The sequence below is a fragment of the Xenopus laevis genome, chromosome 9_10S, assembly GCF_017654675.1.
Source record: "Xenopus laevis strain J_2021 chromosome 9_10S, Xenopus_laevis_v10.1, whole genome shotgun sequence".
NCBI lineage: Eukaryota > Metazoa > Chordata > Amphibia > Anura > Pipidae > Xenopus > Xenopus laevis.
Genome location: NC_054388.1, coordinates 44,331,708 through 44,357,673, shown reverse-complemented (window position 1 = coordinate 44,357,673; position 25,966 = coordinate 44,331,708). Strand labels below are relative to the sequence as shown.

General features: G+C 41.2%; 1 protein-coding gene across 1 annotated transcript in view; it reads right to left on the bottom strand.

Annotated features, from left to right (window-relative positions):
* Nucleotides 1-25,966, bottom strand: part of cox10.S (cytochrome c oxidase assembly factor heme A:farnesyltransferase COX10 S homeolog) — a 51,389-nt gene that overhangs the window by 9,003 nt on the left and 16,420 nt on the right. Inside the window, exon 5 of the mRNA XM_018238574.2 lies at nucleotides 4,536-4,606. Coding sequence (XP_018094063.1) covers nucleotides 4,536-4,606 — 71 coding nt within the window. The remainder of the gene's footprint in view (nucleotides 1-4,535; nucleotides 4,607-25,966) is intronic.

The following is a 25,966-nucleotide window of genomic DNA, read 5'->3' as shown; positions in this document are numbered from 1 at the left end:
CGCAGGGTCTGCTTCCTCCTGTTGCCCCTGTTGGGAATCTAACAGATTCTAAGAGACCAAATAGTGGAAAAAACAAACTCACCTCACATTAGAGAGAGACTGCTCCTAGAGCAGGATTTAACCCTTGCAAAGGCTATTACAGTTGCTAGTCAAATTGAAACAGCAGTGGCAGAGGCTAAAACTCTCAGTCAATGAACTGCTGGGAATGTACAGATTGTGAATTCAGCACTGTGGCCTAATAATGCACAGTCACAGGCATAATACAGTGCTAAGGAAAGGGATTCACCTACACTGCAAAACCTTGCAGTAAATACAAATAAAAAATACTGCTTTCACTGTGGTTCAACACAACACACTGTATGTTACATGTCCTACAAAAGCTAAACGGTGCCGCAACTGCACAAAGGTAGGACATTTTTCTAAGATCTGCCGTAGTTCTGCTAAAGATGTTCATGAAGTCACTACTACAAATGTTACAGTATTAAGTGTTGATAAAGTTGGTACATTTATTCCAGACATGTTTATATGCACTGTCAGTGTCAATACTGATTCTGCTGACAAGAGGCACCCCATTAACCTGATGCTTGATACAGGTTCAGCTTTTTCTATACTACCAAAGGATATTTTCTTGAAATACTTTGCAAAAGATACTCTTATTACACCTGCCATGAAACTGGTCAGTTACTGTGCAGCTTGAGAGTGTTAGAGTTTAAGCTTACTGTTGCTTAATGACTGTCTGACTCTGTTAATAAAGCACTGTTATACTCTACTCATCCTCGGCTACCCAAAACATAACACTTCTCTGTATATTTGTATTTATACCTATGTTTCCCTGAGACAGTACAGTATGATGGTACAGCTTATTGTGTGCCCAGAACATTCCTTCTCTCTATATTTTATTATTATGTGGAGTGGAGCTGTCATATTTTTTCCCTTAGGCAGTACAGTATGAGGGTATAACTTATTGTGTGCACAGAATATTACTTCTCTGTATATTTGTATTTATACGTTTCCCTGAGGTGGTACAAGGGTATAGCTTGTGTGCTGTTTTGGGAGCTCAGGGGTTAAACCTGTTCCCACAATATGCAGGATGTAGAGGTCACAGCCCCTGATAGCTGCTCTATTTAAAAATGAAGGGGTTAAACCTGGAAGAGTAGGAAATAAGGAGAAACACAGTGAATCTCTTTCATGATTGACCAGCTCTGTGTTACACTGTGTATCTTCTTACAGACCCTGTGCTACTATATTACCTTACAAACCACACTAATCCCTGTGGCCCCAGCACTGACACTCTCTACTTTCCTGAGAGATTTCATGGTAAGTTTTTTCCTTTCCCTCTTTTCTCTGTACAGCAGCTTTCTATGGCAGGAGACTATATAGCAGTGCATTCTATAGCAGGGCACTCTATGGCAACTGCAAGGGTATTTGGGGAGAGGGGTCTAGTCCAGCAATCTGGGATCCACTGCTCTATGTTCATGTTCAGCACTATGTATAATTATGAGTTTTTTATATCATTATGATGGCTTCCAAATCCGCACTGGGTTACAATGGGGCTGGAGAAAACTCCCAGTACCTGCATTCACCTAGGACACTGACATTGTGCATCCACAGTGCGTTCCTTTACATTCGGAAATCCTGACTCCCAGGTCTCTCTCCTCCCATTACAAGCTTAGAGGAAGCTGGAATATATATCAGTGTCAGGTTCAGGTAAACTTAGATTTGTCCTCCGGGGGCGGAGGCTCACATATTTGCTTTAAAGGAAAACTATACCCCCCAAACAATGTAGGTCTCTATAAAAAGATATTGCATAAAACAGCTCATATGTAAAATCCTGCTTCATGTAAATAAACCATTTTCAAAATAATATACTTTTCTAGTAGTATGTGCCATTGGGTAATCATAAATAGAAAATTGCCATTTTAAAAAATAAGGGCCGCCCCCTGGGATCGTAGGATTCACTGTACTCACAAACATACCAACAAACCATACATGTTGGGTCACATGAGCCAATTAACAGACAGAGATGTGTCTTTTGCTTCCACACTTCTTCCTGTTACAGTTAGAGTTGAAGTATTTCTGGTCAGGTGATCTCTGAGACAGCACACAGACCATCACGAAATGGTGGCTCAAGGCAAGAGATGTAAAAGGGCAATATTTACTTAAATATATATTCCAGTTTGGTAAGATTCTTTAATATGCCATTTACTATGATATGAACTATCTGTTGCTTAAATGTTCATTTTAGGGGTATAGTTTTCCTTTAATAATATTTCCAAGTTGTACAACACTGTAGGACCCAATAACATATCCAAACATATCCAGAAACAGTGGAGGATATAAGGGTGCAGGTCCTACTAAAATGCCAGCACCTTTGAGGATGATGCTGGCATGCAAGTAAAATAATAGCTAGTCCTGCTACTTTTATATGGTCTGGGAAAGGGGGACAAACAGGGAAAACAAACACACTTGTGTGCTGAGATTTATATTTGGGATCTGGTGGGGTTCCTGCCCTGATATCCCATGCAAGCATAAAACTTACCACCAACCAGGATAAAAAACTGGAAGCCTGTAAGCAAGTATTGTGTCCCTGGCCAATGAGCAGATGGAGAAGCTTTTCTGGCAAATGCACCATGACGTCTCCATTCTACCCTTTCCATCTCGGCCACTTCCTGGTGGGACATGTGCATTGCTCCTACATTTATTAACTTCTCCCCACCCTGCCCTAGGACCTCAAAAGAATGGGCCTCAAATCTAAAAGACAATACATCCAAGTGCAATGTTGCACACTGGCACCATGTAAGGACTCGCTTGCAAAATAAAAAACACCATTATTAGTTTTAAATACCAGTGTCATTGCCTCATGCAAGGTACTGACCTATTAGATACAAAGAGCTTTGCTGGTGCGTGGCATTCAGCTTGCATTCAAACCAAATATATAGAATATATGCTTTCATTGCCACTTGTCCTTACTATCCTCACTAACCTGCAGTTAGGGTTGCCTTTCTATATATTTATCTTTTTTCCCTACTAATAACTTTGGGATCAGCCATAATTTTTAAAAACAACCAGCCAGGTAGCAAGTGACATCATTAGAAGTAGGCGTGATCAGAAAGAAAGGAGTAAAACTCGCTATTGAGAAGACCCGCAAACTCAGAGAACCACCGACCTGCGTCCCGAAACTTCTACCTGCAACTCGCAGGGTACCGCAGGTTTTGGCTGGTAAACCGTGGGTACCTGACCCACTGCAGGTCTCTAGTTCCAGCAATGTCTAAAACAGGGGACGCCAACCCTTTTCACCTATGAGTCACATTAAAATTCAAAAAGCATTGGGAAACCACATAAGCATGAAAAAAACTCCTGAAGGTTGCCAGATAGAGGGCAGCCTGCAGGAGGTTCTGTTTGCCAGTACAGTGCCATTGGAACTCACAAATTAAAATGAGCCAAATGAGAGGATCATCTAAGGGGGTAGTGGGCTACATGTTGCTAAAGAGTCACTGATTGGGAATCACTGATATAAACCATATCTTACACTAACTTACCTTTACCTAGGTCATCTAGGTCAGAAAAAAAGGCATTTAACCCAGATATGTCTCTAAATGACATTCAGGCCAGGTCTCATTAAAGAGCAGCACCCACTGTTCAGGAACCACTGATGATAGGGATAATTCTTTGAGTTGGATTGTTTTTATCCAGATTGAGGACAGCAGTGTCTGTAGGAGGCAATGGGTCCCCATCACTACCAAGCAATGACTTACCAATACTGGCAAGTAAGCCAAGATCTCTATATCAGCTCTCTATATCAGAGACCTGCCACAAAGCATGTATGTGAGATTATATAATAACCTCTTTAACCAGATATTCTCTGTTCCTTCCAACACACTTTTGTTCCCTATCTCTCTAATCTTTGTACTACTACACACACACACAAAGGGAGCCAAGCTTCCAGCAATCTCCCTAGAACCCTCCCAAATACTCCTTCCCTTTCATAATAAATAAATGTCTAATGGGAATTAGTTGGTTATCACTCAAGAGCCCTGACACTTGAAGGAACTTTAAACAACCTGTTGACAAGTTGCTTGATAAATGGAGAAGTCATTACAAGGGACAATCTCCATACTCAGGGACTGGAGGGTTGGCGGGAGGAAACAGGGGTGAGGAAAGAGGTGGGAGGGCAATTAGAGGAGAAAACAGATACCTAAGGGCCTGGCAAATTCCTCAATGGGACAGTGCTGCCTTGCAAATGTCATGACCCTACAAAAAGTTCACTACCTGTTTACAAGACTAAGCAGGAGACCCCACATGGCATCCAGTTATATACTGTAAGCATCCTAAAAAGGTTGCCAACAGATACATGAAAATTAAATGTTAGGAACCAGCAGCTCAGTGCTTTTATAGGGGGTAATTTTCACTCCAGAGCAGTTGGTTCCACTTAGGGTATTGTCCATGCCATCCAATCATTCAGTCAGAGGGCTAATATTTGAGACTGGCTACACAAGCTAGTAAGACCATCACAGCAGCTTTTGCAGCAGAATTACCTTATCTGTCCTCGCACCAGCGGCCGGTTCTTTGTCCTGTTCATGTTCGAATCAAATGGCACCTCAAAGAACTGCAAGGACATTAAAAGAAGAGAAAGTGCTGTGAGAAGCTAAGATACTGTGCATCTCAAACTGCAATTATAAGGCAGGAGTTACTGGACTACTCAACTTCAAGTTCCTCCTTCCCTGTTTGTTCCATTAATATTCATCAAAGCTCAATTAGCTCACATTCAGACTGTCACCCTGCCTTTTTATTTGGATACCCTAGGATGGGGATCCCCAACCTTTTTTAGCCATGAGCCATAGTCAAATGTAAAAAGACATTGGGAGCAAATTAAGCATGAAAAAAATCCCTGGGTGTGCCACATAATTGCAGTGATTGGCTATTTGGTATCCACTATGTGAACTGGCAGACTACAGGAGGCTCTGTTTGGCAGAACACCTGTTTTTTGTACAAACAAAACTTGCCTTCAAGCCTGGAATTCAAAAATAAGCACCTACTTTGAGGCTACTGGGAGCAACATCCACGGGGTTGGGCAGCAAAATGTTGTTCATGAGACACTGGTTGAGGATCACTGCCCTAGGGCACTCAGACCTTAAGTCTAATAGTCTCTCCATAAAGTTATTTGTCTGAAGGTGGCCATACACTATTGTAAGCCTGAAACGTTGCTGTATATCTGTCCGAGAAAAGCCCTCTGAAAAAAAGCTTTTTAAGAAAAATCTCAGCGCCTGGTGCTGTCTAACTTGAAAAATGAAGGTGGCCATACACTGACAGATACTCTAAGGCAGGGATACCCAACCTTTTGAACCTGTGAGCAATATTCAGAAGTAAAAGGAGCTGGGGAGCAACACTAGCATGAAAAATGTTCATCGGGTGCCAAATAAGGGGCTGTGATTTGGTAGCCCCTGTGGATTGCCAACCTACATTGAGGCTCTGTTTGGCAGTACAGCTGGTTTTTATACAACTAAAATTTGCCTCCAAGCCTGGAATTCAAAAAGAAGCACCTGCTTTGAGGCCACTGGGAGTAACATCCAAGGGGTTGGAGAGCAACATGTTGCTCACGAGCTACAGGTTGGGGACCACTGCTCTAAGGTATCCAAACAACTATCCTAAAGGCCAAATGGAGTGGTACTAAACAAGTGGCTACAAATATGGTCACCACCTTGTTGTTTCATTGCTTGGATCAACAGCCCATAAATTGGAACAACAGCATATGAAGAATGAGCTGTGGCACCCAACAGCGAAATACATTTTTAAACATATATGATAATTTCTTAACTCACAGGATGAAAAGATAACTGTGAAAATGCCCCTTGTTTGACTAAAATGTTTATTAAAAGCTGGAAAAAAAACACACCTACGGCACTTCGAAAATAAAGGCAACTGTACCTCATACACAAAACACGATACATTTACAAATTTCGATTGGAACAAAAATAGGAATTCTGTGATAAAAGAATCAGCACTCCTGCCTTCTTTTATGCACCAAAGGGATTAAAGGCACCCTCCCAAAACAAATGTGTCTCAGCATGTCCCATCACATCTCTGAAAATATTTGTCCAGAAATCCTGATGAGCAGATGTTATGAGAGCTCAAGAAAACAGTGATTCCTGAGGATTCAGAAGCTCTGCTCGAAGGCAAATAATTTGACGTCAAAAGTTCCATTTTGGTGGGGCAGCACGCTACTTTGCCTCCTAATGAGGCTGCCTAATCCGACACGATACGTGTGGATGAATGTGTGATAGAGGAGCAGCCAGATGAAAAGGCAGAAAGCCAGAGTAAGGTAAACACACAAGGGAGGGAGACAAGAGCCTCTATGAAATGTAACCAAGAGATGATAATGAAGGAAGGACAGGTTTATTTGATCTCCCGTCACCTCCACAAGGAATTATCGACACAATAACTTGCTCAATGCAATTGTCACAACAAAGAACCTTCATGAAAATGAATACTGAGCATATATACTGCTTTTCCATTGACTGAAACGTTCAGTTGCTCCCAGTAACCAAGGAGGAGAGGGAGAGACAGGCCACATGTTGGTGAATCTAGAAGAAAAGCAGCTGCTCCAACAGGTTCTAGCAGAGAACTTACAGCAGAACAATTACCAGCGCTATTACCAGTGCTTCCAGCAAGTCTAGGGCGATGGAAGCCTCTTCTTTCATCATTAGCCTACTGGCCCAAAAAGAAATTTACAGCTGCTTAATGATTTCTTTAAAAAGTAATTGGTCTTTGGGTATAATGGCTTTTAGTTATGGAATGGGTGGAGTTGGAGGTGTCCAGGTTCTTTTGCACAAGTGACAACATCTTTATATAAATGTTTGGTTGCACCCACAGATTTTATCTACACATATTAAGGTAGTCATATACAGTATAGGCAAATATCAGTTGTTAACTTGGCTTCTCAATACCTAGTCAGTACTGGATCATTATGATGCTTAACTCAAGCTCTCCCAGCCAATATCTTACAGTGGATCGGGCAGATATCTTATCAGGCATGTTTATGGGCAAAATTAAAAATGCTATGGGATCAGAATCCATTGATGCAATTCCCTTTCCAGATCTTGAACCATCATTAAAGGAGAACAAAACCCTCTTTCTAATAAAAACCCCTACCCTCAATAGGGGGGGCATCTTTAGCCACTTCGGTAATCTTCGGGTCATCTTCTGGCGCTTTGGTAATTTTCATCACTTTCAGCGCATGCGCAGTTGTAGCGAGCCAGGGAAGTGCTCAAACCGCGCATGTGCCAAAACGGAGCTTCCTTACTGAGATCACCGAAGATCACCCCCGTGAGCTCAGCTGCATTTACTCTGCAACAAGGGGTAATTACCGGTTATGGGGTATTTACTTGTGTGGTGCGTGGTACGGGGGGGGGGTAGTTCTCCTTCAATTACCACTGTGTGCATATTACTGGAATTACAGTGAAGGTCCTTTATTTACTGTTTCCTGTTTTTGCAGTTAATGTTCCCCAGGTAATCACAAAGAAAATGACTATATTGTGCAGGTAAAACAGACTGGATCTCTATGGGGATAGTTGCTTTATGGCCTGTCTCCTGGCTCTGTGTACTTACAGGCTAAATGCTTGCTCTAATTACCAGTGTTGTTCTAACCTGACTAATTGCACACTTTGCTACATTAACACCTCAGGATGAAAGAGGGACAGGACACGACAATTACAAGGGATACTAATGACACAGCAAACACAATCTACCACATCAAAAGCAGAGTTTTTTATAAAGGCCACAGAATACTCTGACTAATGCCAGGGGATGTCGGTTTATGGTGGCTATAGACTCTTTTGTGGCGTTTGTTTGTTGCTGATAAAGGGGTTCTCTATCTAAACAAACTAAAACTCATTCTTTAGGGTTCAAGCACACGGGCAGATTCGGGGAGATTTAGTCACCTGGTGACAATCTCCCCGAACTGCCTTCCCCCTGCCTGCTGTAATGGCAAAAAGCCAGCGCCAATGCACTCGTGGCGATTCGATTTCTGAAGCCGACCAAAGTTTCCTCGTCAGCTGTGTGCTTAAACCCTTAAAATAGCAACACCAACTGACCCAAGGCTTTATCTGGAACAACAATGGGCACCACGTGATGACGATAACAAAACTGCCCACTACATGATGGTCACAATGATGCACAATGGAGACAACTGCATGATGGGTAGTTGAACCTTCCTTTTAAATATGGAGGAGCAAAAATCATCAAATGGCTGAGGGCCAGAGATGACTTAAGCCATAAGTCATGATATTTCTGAGTTTGTTCTCACAGGGAAGCTGGTTTTATTGGAACTAGAGGTAGGTAGAAGAAACACGTGCCTTTGGTGCAATGTTGGTGGTCTGGGCACTGGGACCCTAGGCACATACTTTCTCTGCCCTCTGCAGTGGAAATGGACTGAGGTGGCGGTTAGGTGGGGGGTGGTGGAAAATGATGGCAGGTGGCTTGCTTTGGGTATCCTAGCCCCGCGCACCTACATCTTTGCCCGGCTATGCAAATATGCAATATCTATAGGCAGTGAATCCCCAAGACTCACGTGCAGTCCTATGTATAAAAGTCCTATCCTAGGGCAATAAAAATGGCTACACAAGCAAACTACCTCTGACTGACCTGTATCCATTTTGATAATTTCAAGTGATAAACACAGGCCACCGATGGCCTGATATAAAACATGTAACTAATTGCATTTGGCCAAACATTCCAACATGAATCTACACTATGCTCCTGGCCAAGCCACACTAATACCCCTATTACCGCTCCCAGGTACTAGTTGATATTCTAAACGTTCACTCATGTTAAAAAGCTATCACTATTCAGCCACCCTCAATGGAATGGGCAAGTTAGGGAGTGGAGCTAAGCATTGATTCATACCTTTAATAAGCTTCCTATCTGTATGTCACAGGCCTAATTAACCTCTTTAATGTGACATTTATTCTGGAGCTGCAGGGATCTGAGAGGATTAGATCCATACTTTCTAAGCAAGGAACACTTAGAGCACCCTGTGTCCACATCCAGGCTGCACTCGAGATTTGATTATCCATGTAAGATCTGTTGCTTAATTCCTCTGCACACACCAATACATCTCTTTCTCGGATTCCACCAGTTGTTTGTACTCCATCTCCCTGAATGATGTGATTTTATTGGCATTTGGGTGCCATGTGGGACTTTCCATCTCAGTAGAGATAAACCAAGGGTGTAAATAAATACATGTAGCACAAGATTGACACAAACATGTTCCCATTCGATGGAAGGTGATAATGCTGTGAGTATTTTACCATAAAATCAAAGCATCCCAAGAACACATTAAAACAGAATAACAGCTTGTTTCTAAAGCCCTGTTTGTTCTATCCTTAAACCATATACAATTTAAAGATACTATAAAAAGTCCCAGTTCACCCAAGGCCCCCAATATCCCTCGGGTGACATGTCCAGCAGGGGAAGAGGTTAGGGAATGCTAACTCCAGACTATTTGTTTATGAACTTTATAAACAATGTCCACCAACGATGGAATGCGTCTCTTCTCACACTCCCAACCTGTCAGTTGTACCAGTCTTCCAAATCAATACACCTCACACAAAGATGCTGGAGATACGGCAAAGCCCTGACTCAAAGGGAAACCTTTCCTAGAGGTTAGGGCCCCCACTCCATATTTCACAAAGCCGGTGATAACACTGTGTAACCACTGATAATCTAACAACTCATTACACAAATCAAACATTCATTGTTTTCATTCTTCTTGAAATCAGATGAATTCCACCCAACCCAAATGTACATTCCTTATACCTGGCCCTTCAAAATTCTAGGTTTAGTGTGCACGGTTGAGCCAGGAGGCGAGGACAAAAACGTCTAGTAGAGAAAATAATAATATTATACTCCTCCATATAACATGACTACTGTAAGCATAAGCAAATAAAGCAAGTCCTGACCTGCCAATAATTCTTATTTAGATTTTACAGCACTTTTGGGGAATTACTTCCTACCAAATAAACTTTCTCTTACACTGAATATGCACAAGGAGATTTTAACCTTTTGCAGAGAAAGACGTAGCACAGACTCGGCGGGTCGATGTCTGGATGTATTCAAATCAAAAGTCCCTAATGGGAGTGGTCACTCACACCAGCCAGACTGACACGTTGATGACAGCTCTGCTAGGATGGCGGATACAGCGGATACAGGAGACAGAGACAGCCACTGAGAAAGCAGGAACAACTCACAATGGTTTGGTACTGTTTATACAGCAAATCATGAATACAGGGCAACTGTAAAGCTTGGTTAGCGTTCTGGTTTCTCTTGTATTTAACACCAACAAGTCCACATTGTTCCACCACCCGTTCTTGTACGGTATCCAACCAATCAGTCCATGGGCCAAATGAATCGATACTGTGCTTCAGGTCACAGATAGTAGGGACAGTTTTCTTTTATTCCAGCCAGGACAGCCCAAATAACCAGATGGCAGAAGTGAGGAAGAGCTGTGGCTCTTCTTCACATGCTCTGGCCCACATGGTGAGTTGGAAGATGGAACTTTTATGCCTGCTGGATTCGTGAACAGACAGGGATAACCACTTTCTTGGGCAATCACCTGCAAAGAGAATCCTACAGAAACCAGAAAGGAATAGGTCACCTTGATCTGCCCCTACACCCTTTACTGACAAGCTTATGACTGACTGTGATCCTATAAATACCTTCATGGGAACAGAGTTGGTGGTTCCACTGCATTACCACTATTTGTATTCTCACAAATAGACTCTGCACTGACCCATAGCACTGGGGCAAAGCCTCAATGGGAGAGGGAGGACAATATAAAATCAGCCCCAGCACATGCAGCAAGTCTCAGAGCAGCTACTGGATTGTTTGATATGCGCTTAGAAGTGTGACTTATGTAAGTGCAATATGTTTTAAAACCTTTTTAAAAACAAAGGCAAATTACACTATGTACGCTGTCCCTGCTTTTTAATGTCTTTACAGAAAAGGGAATAATCTGGAGTTGATATTGATATGCTGTTTTGAAAACAGGAATCTTGCCAGTCCCACCAGAGAGTGGAGAAGCCACATGCTTAGTTTTACTGATTGAAGAAAACACCATTGCACCTTATTTTAATTCATTTTAACTTTTGAAGCAAGCACTACAAGCAACTTGTTTGACTCAATTATAATTTTTATTTTATTTTGGAGAAATCACTATAGTACTTTAGAGCACACAAGAAAAATCTGTGCATAGACTTTCTATGGTTCAAGACACACAGATTAGCGCTGTAACACTTTCGTGACTGCACTGAATATTAAAAATATTGAGCTAGGTTCGGTTATTTTTTTTTCCATAGCCTGTGGCACTGATCTATAATTGTGTCTTGATTTGATGATCCATTTGATGATGGAGGAACTGTGGAAAAGATTGGCAAAGGAAAAAATTCAAAGGGAAAACAATACGATAGCACGTGTTTTGCTAGATGCATTGGAGATAGCAACAAAACCCAATGACGCTACATTTTTCTTTGGTGATTTTATGGCCTTAGAAACCTACTGGTTTAATGTGAAATCATCTGGAACAAAAATACTAATATTTTACAAAATGACTACTGCTCAATTTTGTTCCTTCTGCTCCTGCCAGGTAATAACTTGCTGTGAATTCCCAGTGGGAAATTATCCGCACTCCCTCCCCTCAAAACCTGCGTCAATAGCACTTAGTGTGATCAGAGAAATGTGTAAATAACAAAGTGACTGTGGCTTCTCTGCTCAGCGCTGGGACACCCCCTGTCTGCCATGCAACATAGACACAGTGCTACCAGCAATAGGGGCTCCCTGTATATTTGTATCTATACATGAGCAGGAGCTGCCATGTTGTTTTCCTTAGACAGTACTGTATGAGCGTAGAGCTTACTGTGTGCCCAGAACATTCCTCCTCTGTATATTTGTATTTATATGTATGGGTAGAAGGTGCCATATTGTTTCCATGTTCCATATTGTTTGTTGTAAGAAAGAACAGTATGAGGTTATAGATTAGTGTGTGTCCAGAACATTGCTTCTCTGTATATTTGTAATTACATAAAGGTGGGAGTTGCCATATTCCCTTAGAGAGTAAAGTATTAGGGTATACCTTTATATATACATTTGTATGGTTTGGAGCTGATGTTTAGGAGGGGGGATAGTTACACATTAACAGAACTAAAGACCAATAAAAACAATGTAGAACGAGACAGTAGTGGAAGAGGCTGGTGTATAGATGTGAGATAACCATTAATGTAACAGACAGTAAATAAATTGTGTGCAATTAGTATGAAAGGGGAATGGTTGGGCAGGTGCAGGGACCAGGTACAGTTTAATGTTGCAAGGTTCTGGGACATCAGAGAAGTGTGTGTGTGTGTGTGTTTTTGCGGTGTGTTTCGGTGAGGGTGACCACTGCAACTCAGTGTTGATGTCATTATGGCTCCTTAATGCTAAAGTCCATGCCCTCTGACCTAACGTGTCACAGTAAGCAAACAGAGGCACCGGGCCAGAGGGTTCCGCCTGAAAATTAGTTTACAAAACTTGAAGGATCTGCAAGGAAGACTCTCAGATTTCCTATAATTGTGTAACACAAGAGGCGACCTGTTGCCTGAGGCTCTGGCTCAGCTTTGGATACTTTCAGTATAAGGGTCAGGCCACACAGGGCTTTTGGGTTCGGGCGACTTCGGAAAATGAATCGCCGCGTTTTTTCATTTTAGCCGGCGCAGAGTCAGGGAAGACGTTTGGGGAGATTGGTCGCTGCAAAAACAAAGCGATTAGTCGCCAGGCGACCAAATCTCCCCATAACGCCCAGTGTGGACTTACCCTAAATATCCCCTGAACTGCTTTTCATCTTCTGACCAGAAGATCCAAATTGTGAAAATTCAACTAGTTTCAAGTTATTATTTGGACTAGCTCCAAGTTATTACTGCTATCACTTTGTATAACCCCCACTTTTACAGTTGTATTTCCCTGTGATAAAGCAGTCAGTAATTGGACAGGACAATAGAATTTCTTTATCCATATTAATGAGTATATTTACAGAACATTTCTTGATACTCGGACTAACAACTCCTAACTGAGAAGTCATAGCCTCTTCCAACAGGACATGAGACAAACACAGAACTTCAAAGGGGAAAGTGTGGGACCGCTCTCTTCGGATTACTCATCATTTGCCAAACAATGGTCGAGGCCAGTGATTTATTGGCTGAAGGAGATAGCATCTCCGTGGTGACCTCTCAATGTGCATTCCAATTGGATGCTCTGGGGGGGGGGGGGGTATAAATAGCAGCATAGGGCAAGTGAGAAAAAATAAAGGATCCAGTAAATGGCTTCATTAAGCTCATTAATTCCTCTGTGCAAACACAAGCAAGAGTGCAAAGCACACAAAGTCATACCTGCTCACCAGGTTCAGCTTTGCCATAAAAACCCTTTCTCTTTCACTCCCAATTTACCCTTCCCATGCCAAGGGCAGCTACCAATCTATACCTATCCGATTACACCGCAAAGCCGTGTGCAGGACTGACCCCTTATGGTTTGGCAGAGCAGATCCCTTGAGTCGAGCCAAGAGGAAACCACATCACTTTGCATAGACTACACAGCTGGCCATAGTCACTAACAGTTGCACAACGCTGCTATAAAATGACACTTCAGCACTGAGAATCTGAAATGAAAAAGTCAGGCCGGTTCTCATCATTAGTTACAATGTTAAAAATAGTCCTTCCTTAAGCAGTTTCTAAGAGTGTTGCATGGGCCGACCTGGAACCCAATGGAAGTTGCAGGTTGGGCAGGTTTAGGCCAGCTAAAAAAATGTTGGCAAGTCATGAATGGGTGGCAAGCTGGACTCTGCTCATGGCCCTCCCCACCCAAATAAAATTTTTCCCCACTCAAGACATCAGTGTGCTCCCATTCCTTCTCTGGTCCCTTGCAATCGCAGTACAGAATCCCATTCCAGCATGTGTACACCTCTGATTACTGTCTTAGGCCTCTAAATGACATGCAAGTTAGGGGGATATATAGTGGACTGGATGTCTCCCCCCCCCTCCATGCATCCCTCATAAACACCACACCACCAAACAAGGAACCATAATATTCTTGGGGTCACAAGTGAACTGTCAACAGAGACCTGCAGCAATTCATTTATCCAGGAAGGCACGGTGTAAAGTGGTGAATTGTGCCTTTTATTCTGCACTTTGCCTTCCTAATGGTAAATTATCCCTACTATATTTTTCTATAAATCTTCAGAAACACATATTATATATTGCGTACGTGGATTATATGTTTTGGTTCAGCTCAATGGGAGCAGCCATGATTGCTCTGAAGAGGCATTTGTTAATAGGCTCAACAGTGTCCTCCGGTGACTAACTAAGAATAAAAGAGATACAAGGTTTGCTGGGTATAACAACAAAAGGCGATTCTCTGAGAAGCCACAATGGTGACCACGTGAATAGGACACAAAAGGTAATCTAGATCAATCGACCCTTTGCAAGAGAAAGCCCTCAGTAGGTTTGACACCAAAGCCTGCTTAGAGGGATGAAAAGAAAACAGCCATCTGGAAAAGAAAATATTTTTTTGGGGATGGGAGAGATTTGAAGTTCAGAATGTTAGATCTCTGCAGCTTTGGAGAAGTTTATTATATAACTTGCTACATCTGGACTGCAAAACAGAGATATTTGAGAAGGCTGGGGGGGAGAGAAAGTGAGAGAATTGCAGCGCTCCCCGGCAGGACTGCTAAAGGAAAGGAAAACACATTAATCCGGAGGGATTTTGAGTATGTGTTCTTAAATAGGCGATTGTATGTTTCTTAATGATAAAGTAACACTTCGGCCCCTTCAGGAGACATAGGATATCCTTAGTAAGGGGTTACAATGCAAAACCTTATGTCTGGCCTGCCCACACACCTGGCACCTGTTGGTTTATATATCACTATGTTGAGCATCCTGAAAAATGTGACCAAAACTCCCATCCAGAATGAAAATGTTCTGAATACACAGAGGAGCGCACGTGCAGTCTCCATGACCATTCAAAGGATTTATCCCAATGCAGTGGGGATCATTGTTTTTTTAAAATTATATATATACGTTATATATGGGTTATTACGAGGAAGCCATTTATAGCCATGTCGTATATGTGAGGTTGGATCCAAAACATTCTCACTACTCAGGCTATTCTCCACCTGACTTTGCATGAGCCAGGGATTGATGTACAAAAACATAGCCTTCTTGGTTAGTGTTTGACTTACTGCACAGCAGGAGTGAAGACAGGGGAGCACATGAGGGGCTAAAACCGATGAAAGATATGGAGTTGTTGAGCTAAAGGCATGCAGAAGATCCGACAAGGTTTGCTGAGAGAATGACATGGAATGTCCAAGTACAGCAATAGCCAAAGTGCTGCAAATGCTTTCACATTCATGACTGTCAAACTAAAATCACAGCACTCTACATATTAGCTAGAGTCATTCAGACAAAACAAATTGGTCCATGAAGTTTTCCATTTGCACAAAGAATGGTTTTACAGGCTGAATAATATATCTAATATGCTGGATGCACTTAACAACTGCTCATAGTTGCACTTTTCCCACTTTATTAAAGGATTTGGGTCTCTCTCTATGTAAAGAAAATAGAGAGGAAATATTAAGAGCTCTCTAGGTAGAGTATGAGTAGGAGGATTCAGGGTTCCTTTTATGTAGAGTAAGAATGGGACTATTCCAGGCTCTCCTCTCTATGTAGAGCACACATATGTAGAGCACACATATTCAGGAACTTTGAGTGGGAGAATTCAGGACTCTATATAGATTCTAAGCAGAAGACTTCAGGGCTCTCTATGTAGAGTCCAGTGGAATAATTCAGGGCTCTTTATGTAAAGTTTGAGAGGGAGAATTCGGACTCTCTCTATATATAGATTCTCAGCAGAAGACTTCAGGGCTCTCTATGTAGAGTCTGAGAGGACGTATTCAGAGCTCTCTAGGTAAAGTATCAGTAGGAGGATTCAGGGCTCCTTCTATGTAGAGCCAGAATGGGAGTATTCCAGGCTCTCCTCTCTATGCAGAGTCTGAGCAAAAGTATTCAGGACTCCCTGTATGTACAGTCTCAGTGGAAGAATTCAGGGCTCTTTATGTAAAGTCTGAGTGGGAGAATTCAGGACTCTATCTCTATATATAGATTCTCAGCAGAAGACTTCAGGGCTCTCTCTGTAGAGTCTCAGTGGAAGAATTCAGGGCTCTCTTTATGTAGAGTCTGAGCACAAAGATTCAAGTCGCCTCCATGTAAAGTCATAGAGGAAGAATTTAGTGCTCCCTCTATGTGGAGTCTGAGAACACTGCTTCCAGCATGGAAACATATTATGGATTCTGCCTTCCTAACACTGTATTGTTCATGAGAAGGGGAGTGACCACAATTGGGCAGATCTTGGCATGACCTGGAAAACTCAGGGTGTGGTCAAAATGTGCAAATGTTCACCTGGAGATGCTGGAAGGCACAGATAACATGGCAGTAATGCAATGTTCAGTGTAAATGTATCCAAATTACCCTAGCAACCATGTATTACATTTGAATAAGTTTCTGGACTATGAATGGGAAAGAGCCTGAATAGAAAGAGGAGCAATAAAAAATTGCAATAACAATACATTTGCAGCCTTACAGAGTACTTGATTTTTAGATGGGGTCTGTCTGAAACCTGGAAAGAATAATAATTCAAAAACTTAAAAACAAATAAAGGCCAAATTAAAATTTGCTTACAATTATCCATTCTATAACATACTGAACTAAAAGTTAACTTAAAGAACGATGATGCAAATCTTGAGTTCTAACTTATTAGAACTCAAGAAGATCAGAACTTGTGAAATGAGGAGTCTTGCTCCAGGTCACAATCACCTTTCATATAGCTATGAGCAAACTTAGGGGGCTGTTCCTGCTGAATTGTGCTTAAGGGATTCTGTCATGATTTTTATGGTGTAGTTTTTCTTTCTAAATTACACTGGTTACACGGCAAATAACGGACTCTACCATGTAAAAAATGTTTCCTAACCCAACAAGTGTATTTTTTTAGTACTGGTGTATAGACAGTCTCAGGTCATTTTGCCTGGTCATGTGCTTTCAGAAAGAGCCAGTGCTTGAGAGTGCAAAGTGAAGCCTTCTGAAATCAGAAGGTATTTACTTGTCTCGTGCCATACACACAGCACCAATATAAGAGTTTTGATTCTCCCATTAGGCATCATGGGCGAGACATGCAAATCATTCCTTTATGTCCCTTTGGCCAACTATGCGTACAGAACCGCTGGTTTATAGCAAAGATACAGCCTAATGGTTCAGAGCCATATATCCAAACTTGCAGACAGCCTGTTTCGATCTTGTTAGATCTCATCAGTGCAAGATATTGGAACATGGCTTCTGAGGAGTAGGACTTTGGAGAGTAGCAAAATGGGAAACCGAACCTGGTTGGGCTTGACTTTGCATGTAAATTGCTAGTGAAGGGCTTTTTGACTCCTTTTAGCCCTTCTCACTACTGAGTGCTGTTCTTATATCTACCAGGAAACTTGTATCTGGTTATCTTCCCATTGTTCTGCTAATAGGCTGCTGAGGGGGAGAAGGGAGGGGGGGTGATACCACTCCAATTTAAAGTGCAGCAGTAAAGAGTGATTGAAGTTTATCAGAGCAGAAGTCACATGACTGGGGGCATCTGGGAAACTGACAATAAGTCTAGCCCCATGTCAGATTTCAAAATTAAATATCAAAAAATCCGTTTGCTCTTTTGAAAAACGGATTATCAGTACAGAAGTCTGCTGGAGCAGCACTATTAACTGATGCATTTTGAAAAAGAAAAAAAAAACATGTTTTCACAAGACAGTATCCCTATTGTACAGGGGAATACACATGGCAGAAGAAACAGCATCTTGCAGAGGGCAAAATACAAGGGAAAGGAAATAAGAATAGTGCCTGCTTGTGTTGCTCCAATCAATGGAATGTTTGCGGAATCTCCCCTTGTGCCTGTCAGCTACCAAATCAATCTCCCTGCTCAAAAAGAGATTGTAGGTTATAAAGTCCCCAAATAATAGTTGCAGACATGTAGCGATAAGGAGTAAAAAGCAGCAGATTTCAAATACTCAGATGAATGAGCAGCTGGGCCAGCTTGTCAGCCAATAATCTGTCGATAAATTACTGTTGGTTCTAGATATGAACACGCTTTGTACTGATATGAGCACTAATACCGGTGCTGAGATAAGCCCATGAATAAGCAAGAATGTGTATTTAAATATAATATCTCTAGTTTCCCATCAATGCAGGAAGAAAATATGCTCCCGACCAGGCTGATAAGGAACACAACACCAGGGGAATGTGGCAAAGATTATATGAATAAGTCATCTTGGTGACGGAGGTTTGGGCGATCTCAAGACCAAATATACAGCCCGGTACATTATTACATACAGTATTGGCATAAGCTACCAGAGACCCTGTAGGTGCCATTGAGTTAAAAATGTTACAATTGCCACCAAGAGCCAGGGAGCTGGGAGTCTGCACATAGGCATTATAATCACATATTGACATAGGGTATTTTGAACAGGAACCCTACTTATCTGCATACTTCAGTGAGAGCTGCTGTGATTGCAAAGACAAGGATCATACACTGACTCACACTCCTGAGTTGGTCTTTTTTAGAGAAACCATGCCTGGCCCAGACCCTTGTACCAGCATTGCCTCTGAAGCTCCTCTCTACCCCAACCCTCCCATCAGGCCTGTGTATAATATGGAACTGCACAGACAGGATTACAGTGGCCAGTTCAGAGGGACACAAGAAGAAATGAGGCATCGGAAAAAAAGGATCTTGGATGCCAAGACCCACCTGAGGCCCGTCTCTGTGCTTATTCCTGCATGAATCAACAAATAACAGAAGCCAGTCCCTGGCCTGGTGTCTATCAGCTTGTATCTCGGAGACTTCCTAAGTGCTCTTACTCTCCTTAAGAGGCCCATTGATGTTCCTAGGCCCATACTGGCCCATAGAGGATCAGTAAGTATGTTCATTAAACACTGGGAGACGATGTCAAAATATTCAGTTATGGTATGCAGAATATTCATACCATGACGGCCATAAATCCACAGGGCTCCCAATCAAACACACAATAGTGCTTTCTAACAGGATATAATGGCTGTGAGCACAAAGCTCTGCAATTCTATCTCTGTCCCATCCCCAAACCCTTTAACACATTAGAGAGTGTGAATATGTATGTGTATAATGCACTCTCTTATCTACAAGATAACAACTCCCAGACACACTGTGAAAGACTCGGGCCCCTATAAATGAATTCATACGTGTAGGGCAGAGACAGACGAGAAGATTCTGAGAGATTAGTCGCCCGCTGACAAATCGGCTCTTTTTTGGGCGACGAATCTCCGCAAACTGCCTCCCCGCCGGCTAGAATCGAAATCCCCGGAGGGATGGCACTTGGAGCTCTTCGTTTTTCGAAGTCGCCCAAAGTTTCCTCGGGAGGCAACTTCGGAAAACGAAGTGCTCAGAGTGCCATCCCACCTTGATTTAGATTCTAGCCGGTGGGGAGGCAGTTTGGGGAGATTCGTCGCCCGACGAAGAGGCAATTTGTTGCCGGGCGACTAAATCTCCCCGAATCTTCTCGTCGGTCTCTGCCATAAGGCTCACAGCACACAGCATGTACAACAGGCCTGGGGAGTTGTTCCCAAATCCAGCAAATGTCCTCTCAGTTTTCTTGTAAGATGCTCATTTCATTGGCGACAGGTTTCCTCAGCTGCTTCCCCTCTCTATGAACCAGGAAAACCCATGCATCAAACAGATAAATCTGCCGAGCTGGGGATCTACATATGGCTCTGCCGAAATTACTCACATGCCACAAGGAATATGCAACGTGTGAAAAAGTCCATATGTGATGTCCCTTTATTCCTGCATTTTTATTCTTAGAGGCAAATTTACTAAATGGAGAAGTGGCTGTCGCTAGCAAAAGTTGCCAAAATGCAATTTGCAGGGACACCGCCAATTTACTAAAAGACAGAGGACAATTTGTTAGTGAAAGAGCTCAGCGCTAACAAAGTTTCCAGCACTTATGCCAGGCGAATTTTCACTCAGGCAAACGATTGTTACTCCGCAAATTCATCAAAATGCAGACTTTCTACCATGTTACCCTTTTTGCCAGAGTTTGCTTTGCCAGATTATAACTGGTGAACTGATAAGATGAAGCTATCTTGTCAGTGACATCATATCCTGTATGTCGAAAAGTCATTTTCAATTTTCATATTATCGAATGGGATTATGTTTAAACGTTGTAACCATATGAAGCTCATGCAACATTTGTTTTAGGGTGGGCTCATGTCTAGGACAATAGAGGATCTATCTTGTCTTTATTTTGCTTCCTTGGACATTTTTAATAATAAGTGGCCACGTCAAGCATTTGCACCATCACTAATAAAGACATATACACATATATATATATATATATATATATATCATATATAAATATATATGACCTATATGTACCTATTTAAATTTTTTAGAAAAGCCCATGCTGACAAATTTTTGCTGGCAAAACTTCGCCAGTGTTCATTTGCCAAGGCATAACTTTGCATTCTGATAAACAAGTGTATGTGCTGCACATTAAAGTCTGCCGAAGTTGCACAAAGTGTGGCGGTGTTAGTAAATTTGCCCCTTAGTCTTGAATCAAAGGCTTCAAACTGATGTATCTGTTGTAGAAAAAAGACCTTGGGCTTTTCATAAAGTAGGAAGAGTCACAGCAACCACTCTCCTGAGCCATCAGAATTTATATTAGAAACTACATTGAAAATTTAAGAAATAAATCTTATTTTGTTGTCAAACACATATAAAACATAGTAGCATATTTTTTCTGCAAAAAGAGCCTTGTGTTTATTTCCATCAGTGGGAGCAGCCATGAGTGCTCTGATGAGGTGCCGACTGCACTTCATAAATGAACACATGGCAGAATGTTTGCAGAGTTATACCAACCAATATCATGTCAGCAACGAAGCAAGAAAATCTATTCCAAACAGACATTGCTTTCTGTATCTATAATGGGGAAATATAATGTGCTTTAAGCAATATCTATTACAGCACAGCTGAGGAACAGAACAGATGAACCTGATCTTTCTAGAATGTTCCTTTGGTCATTAATAATTATTGCAAAAATAATAAAAATAAAGTGCTGCTATAAGCAGATACACACACTGTTCCTTGATTAGAAGTGATCAAAAGAGTGAGAAACTGATGCAGAAATCAATGGATTTTGTTATAGAAAACAGTCCATGTAAATATTAATACTCCTTTATTCTTTATTAATTTACTAATGTTGCCTAATTCCCCAGTCACCCAACTTATTTGTATTTTTTTCTTAAGATTCCTTGTATCCAAAGATAGCTGTCCCAAGGCTTTCTTTTCCATAAAAAATTTCTTTATTTAAATTAGCATTAAAAGTTCAATAACAAACAGACCCCCCAGGCCCACCTTACGCGTTTTGCACCCTCCGGCGCTTAGTCATAGGTGTCACACCTATGACTAAGCGCCGGAGGGTGCGAAACGCGTAAGGTGGGCCTGGGGGGTCTGTTTGTTATTGAACTTTTAATGCTAATTTAAATAAAGAAATTTTTTATGGAAAAGAAAGCCTTGGGACAGCTATCTTTGGATAAAAGGAATCTTGATGTATATATCGCCTGTGAACTGGGGCGAGTCCCTTGGGCTTAACTAAGTTTAAATCAGAGGTGGACTCCCAATTTTTGTATACTGTATTTTTTTCTTAATTAACATTAGTGCCCACTGGGTGATTCAGAGAATTTTGCCCACCTTTGCGTCACCCAAAAAAATTATTCAAAATCCTATTTTATTACATTCAAGCAAAATGAACTTTAATTCCACTAAATAAATTATTTGAATCTTGTTTCCTTCAGTCTGGGAATTCATAATTATAGCAAGTAGGCAGGTGCCATTTTGTGGACACTGTTAAGACAAGTCTTGTATCATCTCAAAATCTTGTTTGTGCATCAGAATGGGGGACCCGCTGTCCATCCCCATGTCCTGGTTACACAATTAAATGCTAAAGAGAAAGGGGGAATGTGTGGAGAGCAGTGACATTTAGGAAGCGCTGAATGAAAAGTGTAAGTAATTGTCTGCCCTGTCTCTATGCCTAAGGCATAGAGGAGGGGCAGCCAATATTTGATTGACAGTCGAGATTTTTAAATAAGATTACAACAGCTATGAATGCTTTAATAAAAATAGAAATTGGCCTTGTACTTACTGAATACCTTATGACAGGTGGTAAGGACAGGGCTGGCCTGTGTGTCCTACTGCTGCAAATTAATTATCTGCACAAGTGGGTACAGAGTGCAGCCAGACCCCCACACCCCTTAGTGCTATTGTAGCTCTGTCTAGAGTTATTGTAAATGACTCCCTAGGTCTCAATACAATTGCACTCCAAAGCGTATAACATGTAATAGTATTATAGTATTTTATTTAGTATATTATAATTTTTTAAGTCAGGGTACCTGATCCTCTACATTGCATATACCAACTTTAAGGTTTTGTTTCCTTTTAAGTAAAATCAGAGCATTTTTTTTTTTTTAAATTTCCAGATCAATTTAAAACCCACAAAGGATTAATATGAATGAAGGTTTGAACAGGAGCCATAATCACGTTACATTTATATTGCGTTATTATGACGGCACAATAAGGGTGCATGCCGGCTCATGCTCCACTCCATATATTGAAGGATCAATGACGTGCAAGAGAAGCAGATTCTGCAGGCAGATACATAGAAGCGGCGGATTATATTGAGAATTATGGTGCACTGAAGGCACAGGGAATGCGGTTCCATCAAGCAGTGAGGAGAATGTGATAGAGATAAATGGGAGTAAAGAACCTACACACATAAAGGTCACTGACCTACTAAACGTAGTGTTTCTCAAGAAAAAAGCCATTTGACTGGATAAATTATTCACTTATCTCTGTGTTAACAGACAGCATAAAAGGGATCTGAAGTCTTGCCACCCCCCCCCCCATTAAATATTTAAGTTAAAGTAATTTCTGTAATTATAATCTGCATTTTTTCATTATGGTTCTTCCTATCTCTTCCTTTCAGGGAGAGGCTCTTTCAAATATCTATTCAAACAGAGGCCACCAATCAGGACCAACGCTCCTCCATGTTTATATATATATATATATATATATATATATATATAAGTCCTGTGGGCGTCCGCACTCTATTTTTGTATGATAGCTGAGGTGCAAGATCAATTGTTCATTTGTAGATAGTGAGGAGATCAGCACACTCATTTTCAGATGAATCAAAAGTGCTTTTATTCAACACAGCTTTGTGTCCAACGTTTCGGTCCCCCTGGGACCTTGATAAAGGTCCCCAGGGGGACCGAAACGTTGGACACAAAGCTGTGTTGAATAAAAGCACTTTTGATTCATCTGAAAATGAGTGTGCTGATCTCCTCACTATCTATATATATATATATATATATATAATATATATATATATATATATATATATATATATATATATATATATATATATAGACATATCTGTTGGAATTTCGTCACTGTTCCTGTTGGTTGAACAGTCTTTTTCCTTTTACTGCACAATTGTACGTGTTGATACGTATTAAGTATTACAAATAAAGTATTACAAATAAGCGCTATAGAGTGTTAGAATTAATATAGAAGGGGCCCCTGCTCATAATCAACAGTGCCATTTGGTTTTTAAGTGTTTTTATATATATCGTGATTCATTGGCACGGTTGCTAATAAACATTGCCATTTAATTTACATGCATGTTAATGCAAATATTTGATTTGCATCATAGTGAAAAAATGAAAAATTTATTGCAAGGCCCGCAATGTTGCAATAAAATTTTAATTTTTTCACTATGAGCAAGTCCTGTGAGTTATCTTTAGTAAAGTGGTGAAGGTGATACGACAAGGAGAATGTGCCTGGGGAAATAGGGGGTAACTATACATCTCTGAAACGGCACAGATAATACAGAGTACATATAAAATATACTCATCATCCCTAGTCTAGGGTGTCACTTATGCTCCTAATAATATATCAATTAATTGTCTAAAGTGCTCTTGTTCTGCTAGTATCAAAGCCCCGAGGCACAAAGGGGCTCTTCCCAAGGCTTGAATGACCTTTAGGTTTTATTCGACTGTGGGATAAAATTCAAGAGCCAACGCAGAAAGACAAAATTAAGTTACCATGACTCTGCGCCACCTCCATATAATGAGCTGGGAGTGACAGCATGTCTGCAGAAAGACGACAGCGGGGCCCCGTAGAACACAGCTGAAAGACGGTGCAAAGGGGACAGTGTGTGAATCTGTACGGGATTAGAACTGAGCATCCAAGTGAGACAATTCACCACATTGTCACTATGCTTCAAGACCCCCCACGGATATAAACAAGTGCAGCCAATGAGATTTGGAGCAATGACTATACTATCTGGCCGATACCCCTGAGCATGTGGCCTGAAAACAAACAGCTAAATATCCACTTGCAGCAGAGTTTAAAGGATGCCCTTAATATGATTTGCACTGCTGTCCACACTAGTTAAAGGCTGATAAGTATTTTAAGGACCCCCATATCTGGTGTTAGCCAGGAGCTCAGATCTGAATGGTTTTCTGCAAGGACTGGGAACAAGGGTCCCTTTGAAAGGGAATTACAGGAAGCAACGCTACGGCCGGTTTTTCCATATCTGGCTGGGAAAACATTCCATCGGGGAGAGGTAGAAAGTGCCAATTCTTCCATAGGGGAAGGGTCTGCCGCTCATACGTGAAGCAAAACAGACCCATAACGTAGAAAAATACAGATATCTCTCCTAGATAAGTTCCATTACAGAACCACAGAATTTTCTGTAAAGTGACAAGTTCTTAAAGGCTGATATTCTGCGCTGTGTCCGGCATTGTCACGGCTTTATCATTAAAAGGGAAAAAAGTTATTTATATGTGGCTAGTCTTTTCTTTATTAGAAAATTCTCTGTTGGGGGGAGCCTCTTTTTCTGTTTTGCTCTATTTATCAAGCAGCCAAATGTTCTTTCCAATGAATGCATGGACCCCTCCAAGTTTCCTAAACTGGCCATAGATTTACAGATTTCACCCTTGTATCTGACAAATAGGTTTGCCACCTTTTCTGGACAAAAATACCGGCCTTCCTATATATTTATCTTTTCTCCCTATTAATAACATTGGGATCAACCATCATTTTTACCGGCCAGGTTGGTTAAATACAGGCCAGGTGGCAACCCTACTGACAAACAATTGGACATCCCAATCTTCCGAACTGCCACTAACCATTCAGATTAAATAAAGTAATAAAAGAACAAATCAGACGATGTTCTGCCCGTGACAGCAATCGTACGAAAGTTATGTCCGTCAAATAGCAGTGACCGTCACCCAATGATATCGTCAGATAGGCAATACATGCAGTTAAATTATCACTAGAGAACAGAAATCTTTAAACCTGTCCGATCGACTAAATGACTGATAGCTATGGTACGGAAAATGTCAGGATGATCCACACACAGTCTGAAAATTGTACAAAACTTTGATTCATACGGCTATATCTTTGCATCTATGGCCAGCTTCATTGGCTAGAAAATATTCAGAAATCCATCAGCAGTTGAGTCTATGTGAACACCTGCATTTATCAACTCTGAGTTTTTTGCACTAATGATGCACTAATGCAGGTTTGACGACAAATGAACCTTCCTAATTACATTGTACGCCTAATTGTTCTACTCTCACACACGCACATAGCAGCTTAAAGACAAAAAAGTGTGTATTTTAAAACCATTAAAAAGACAAATCATCAAAGGTTTTACAATTAAGATGGGACAGATTTATCAAAGTGTGAGTTAAGAGCTCACCACAGAAAAACTCACCCACTTTCTATTCATTCCTATGGGATTTTTAAAAGCATATTTATCAAACATGAA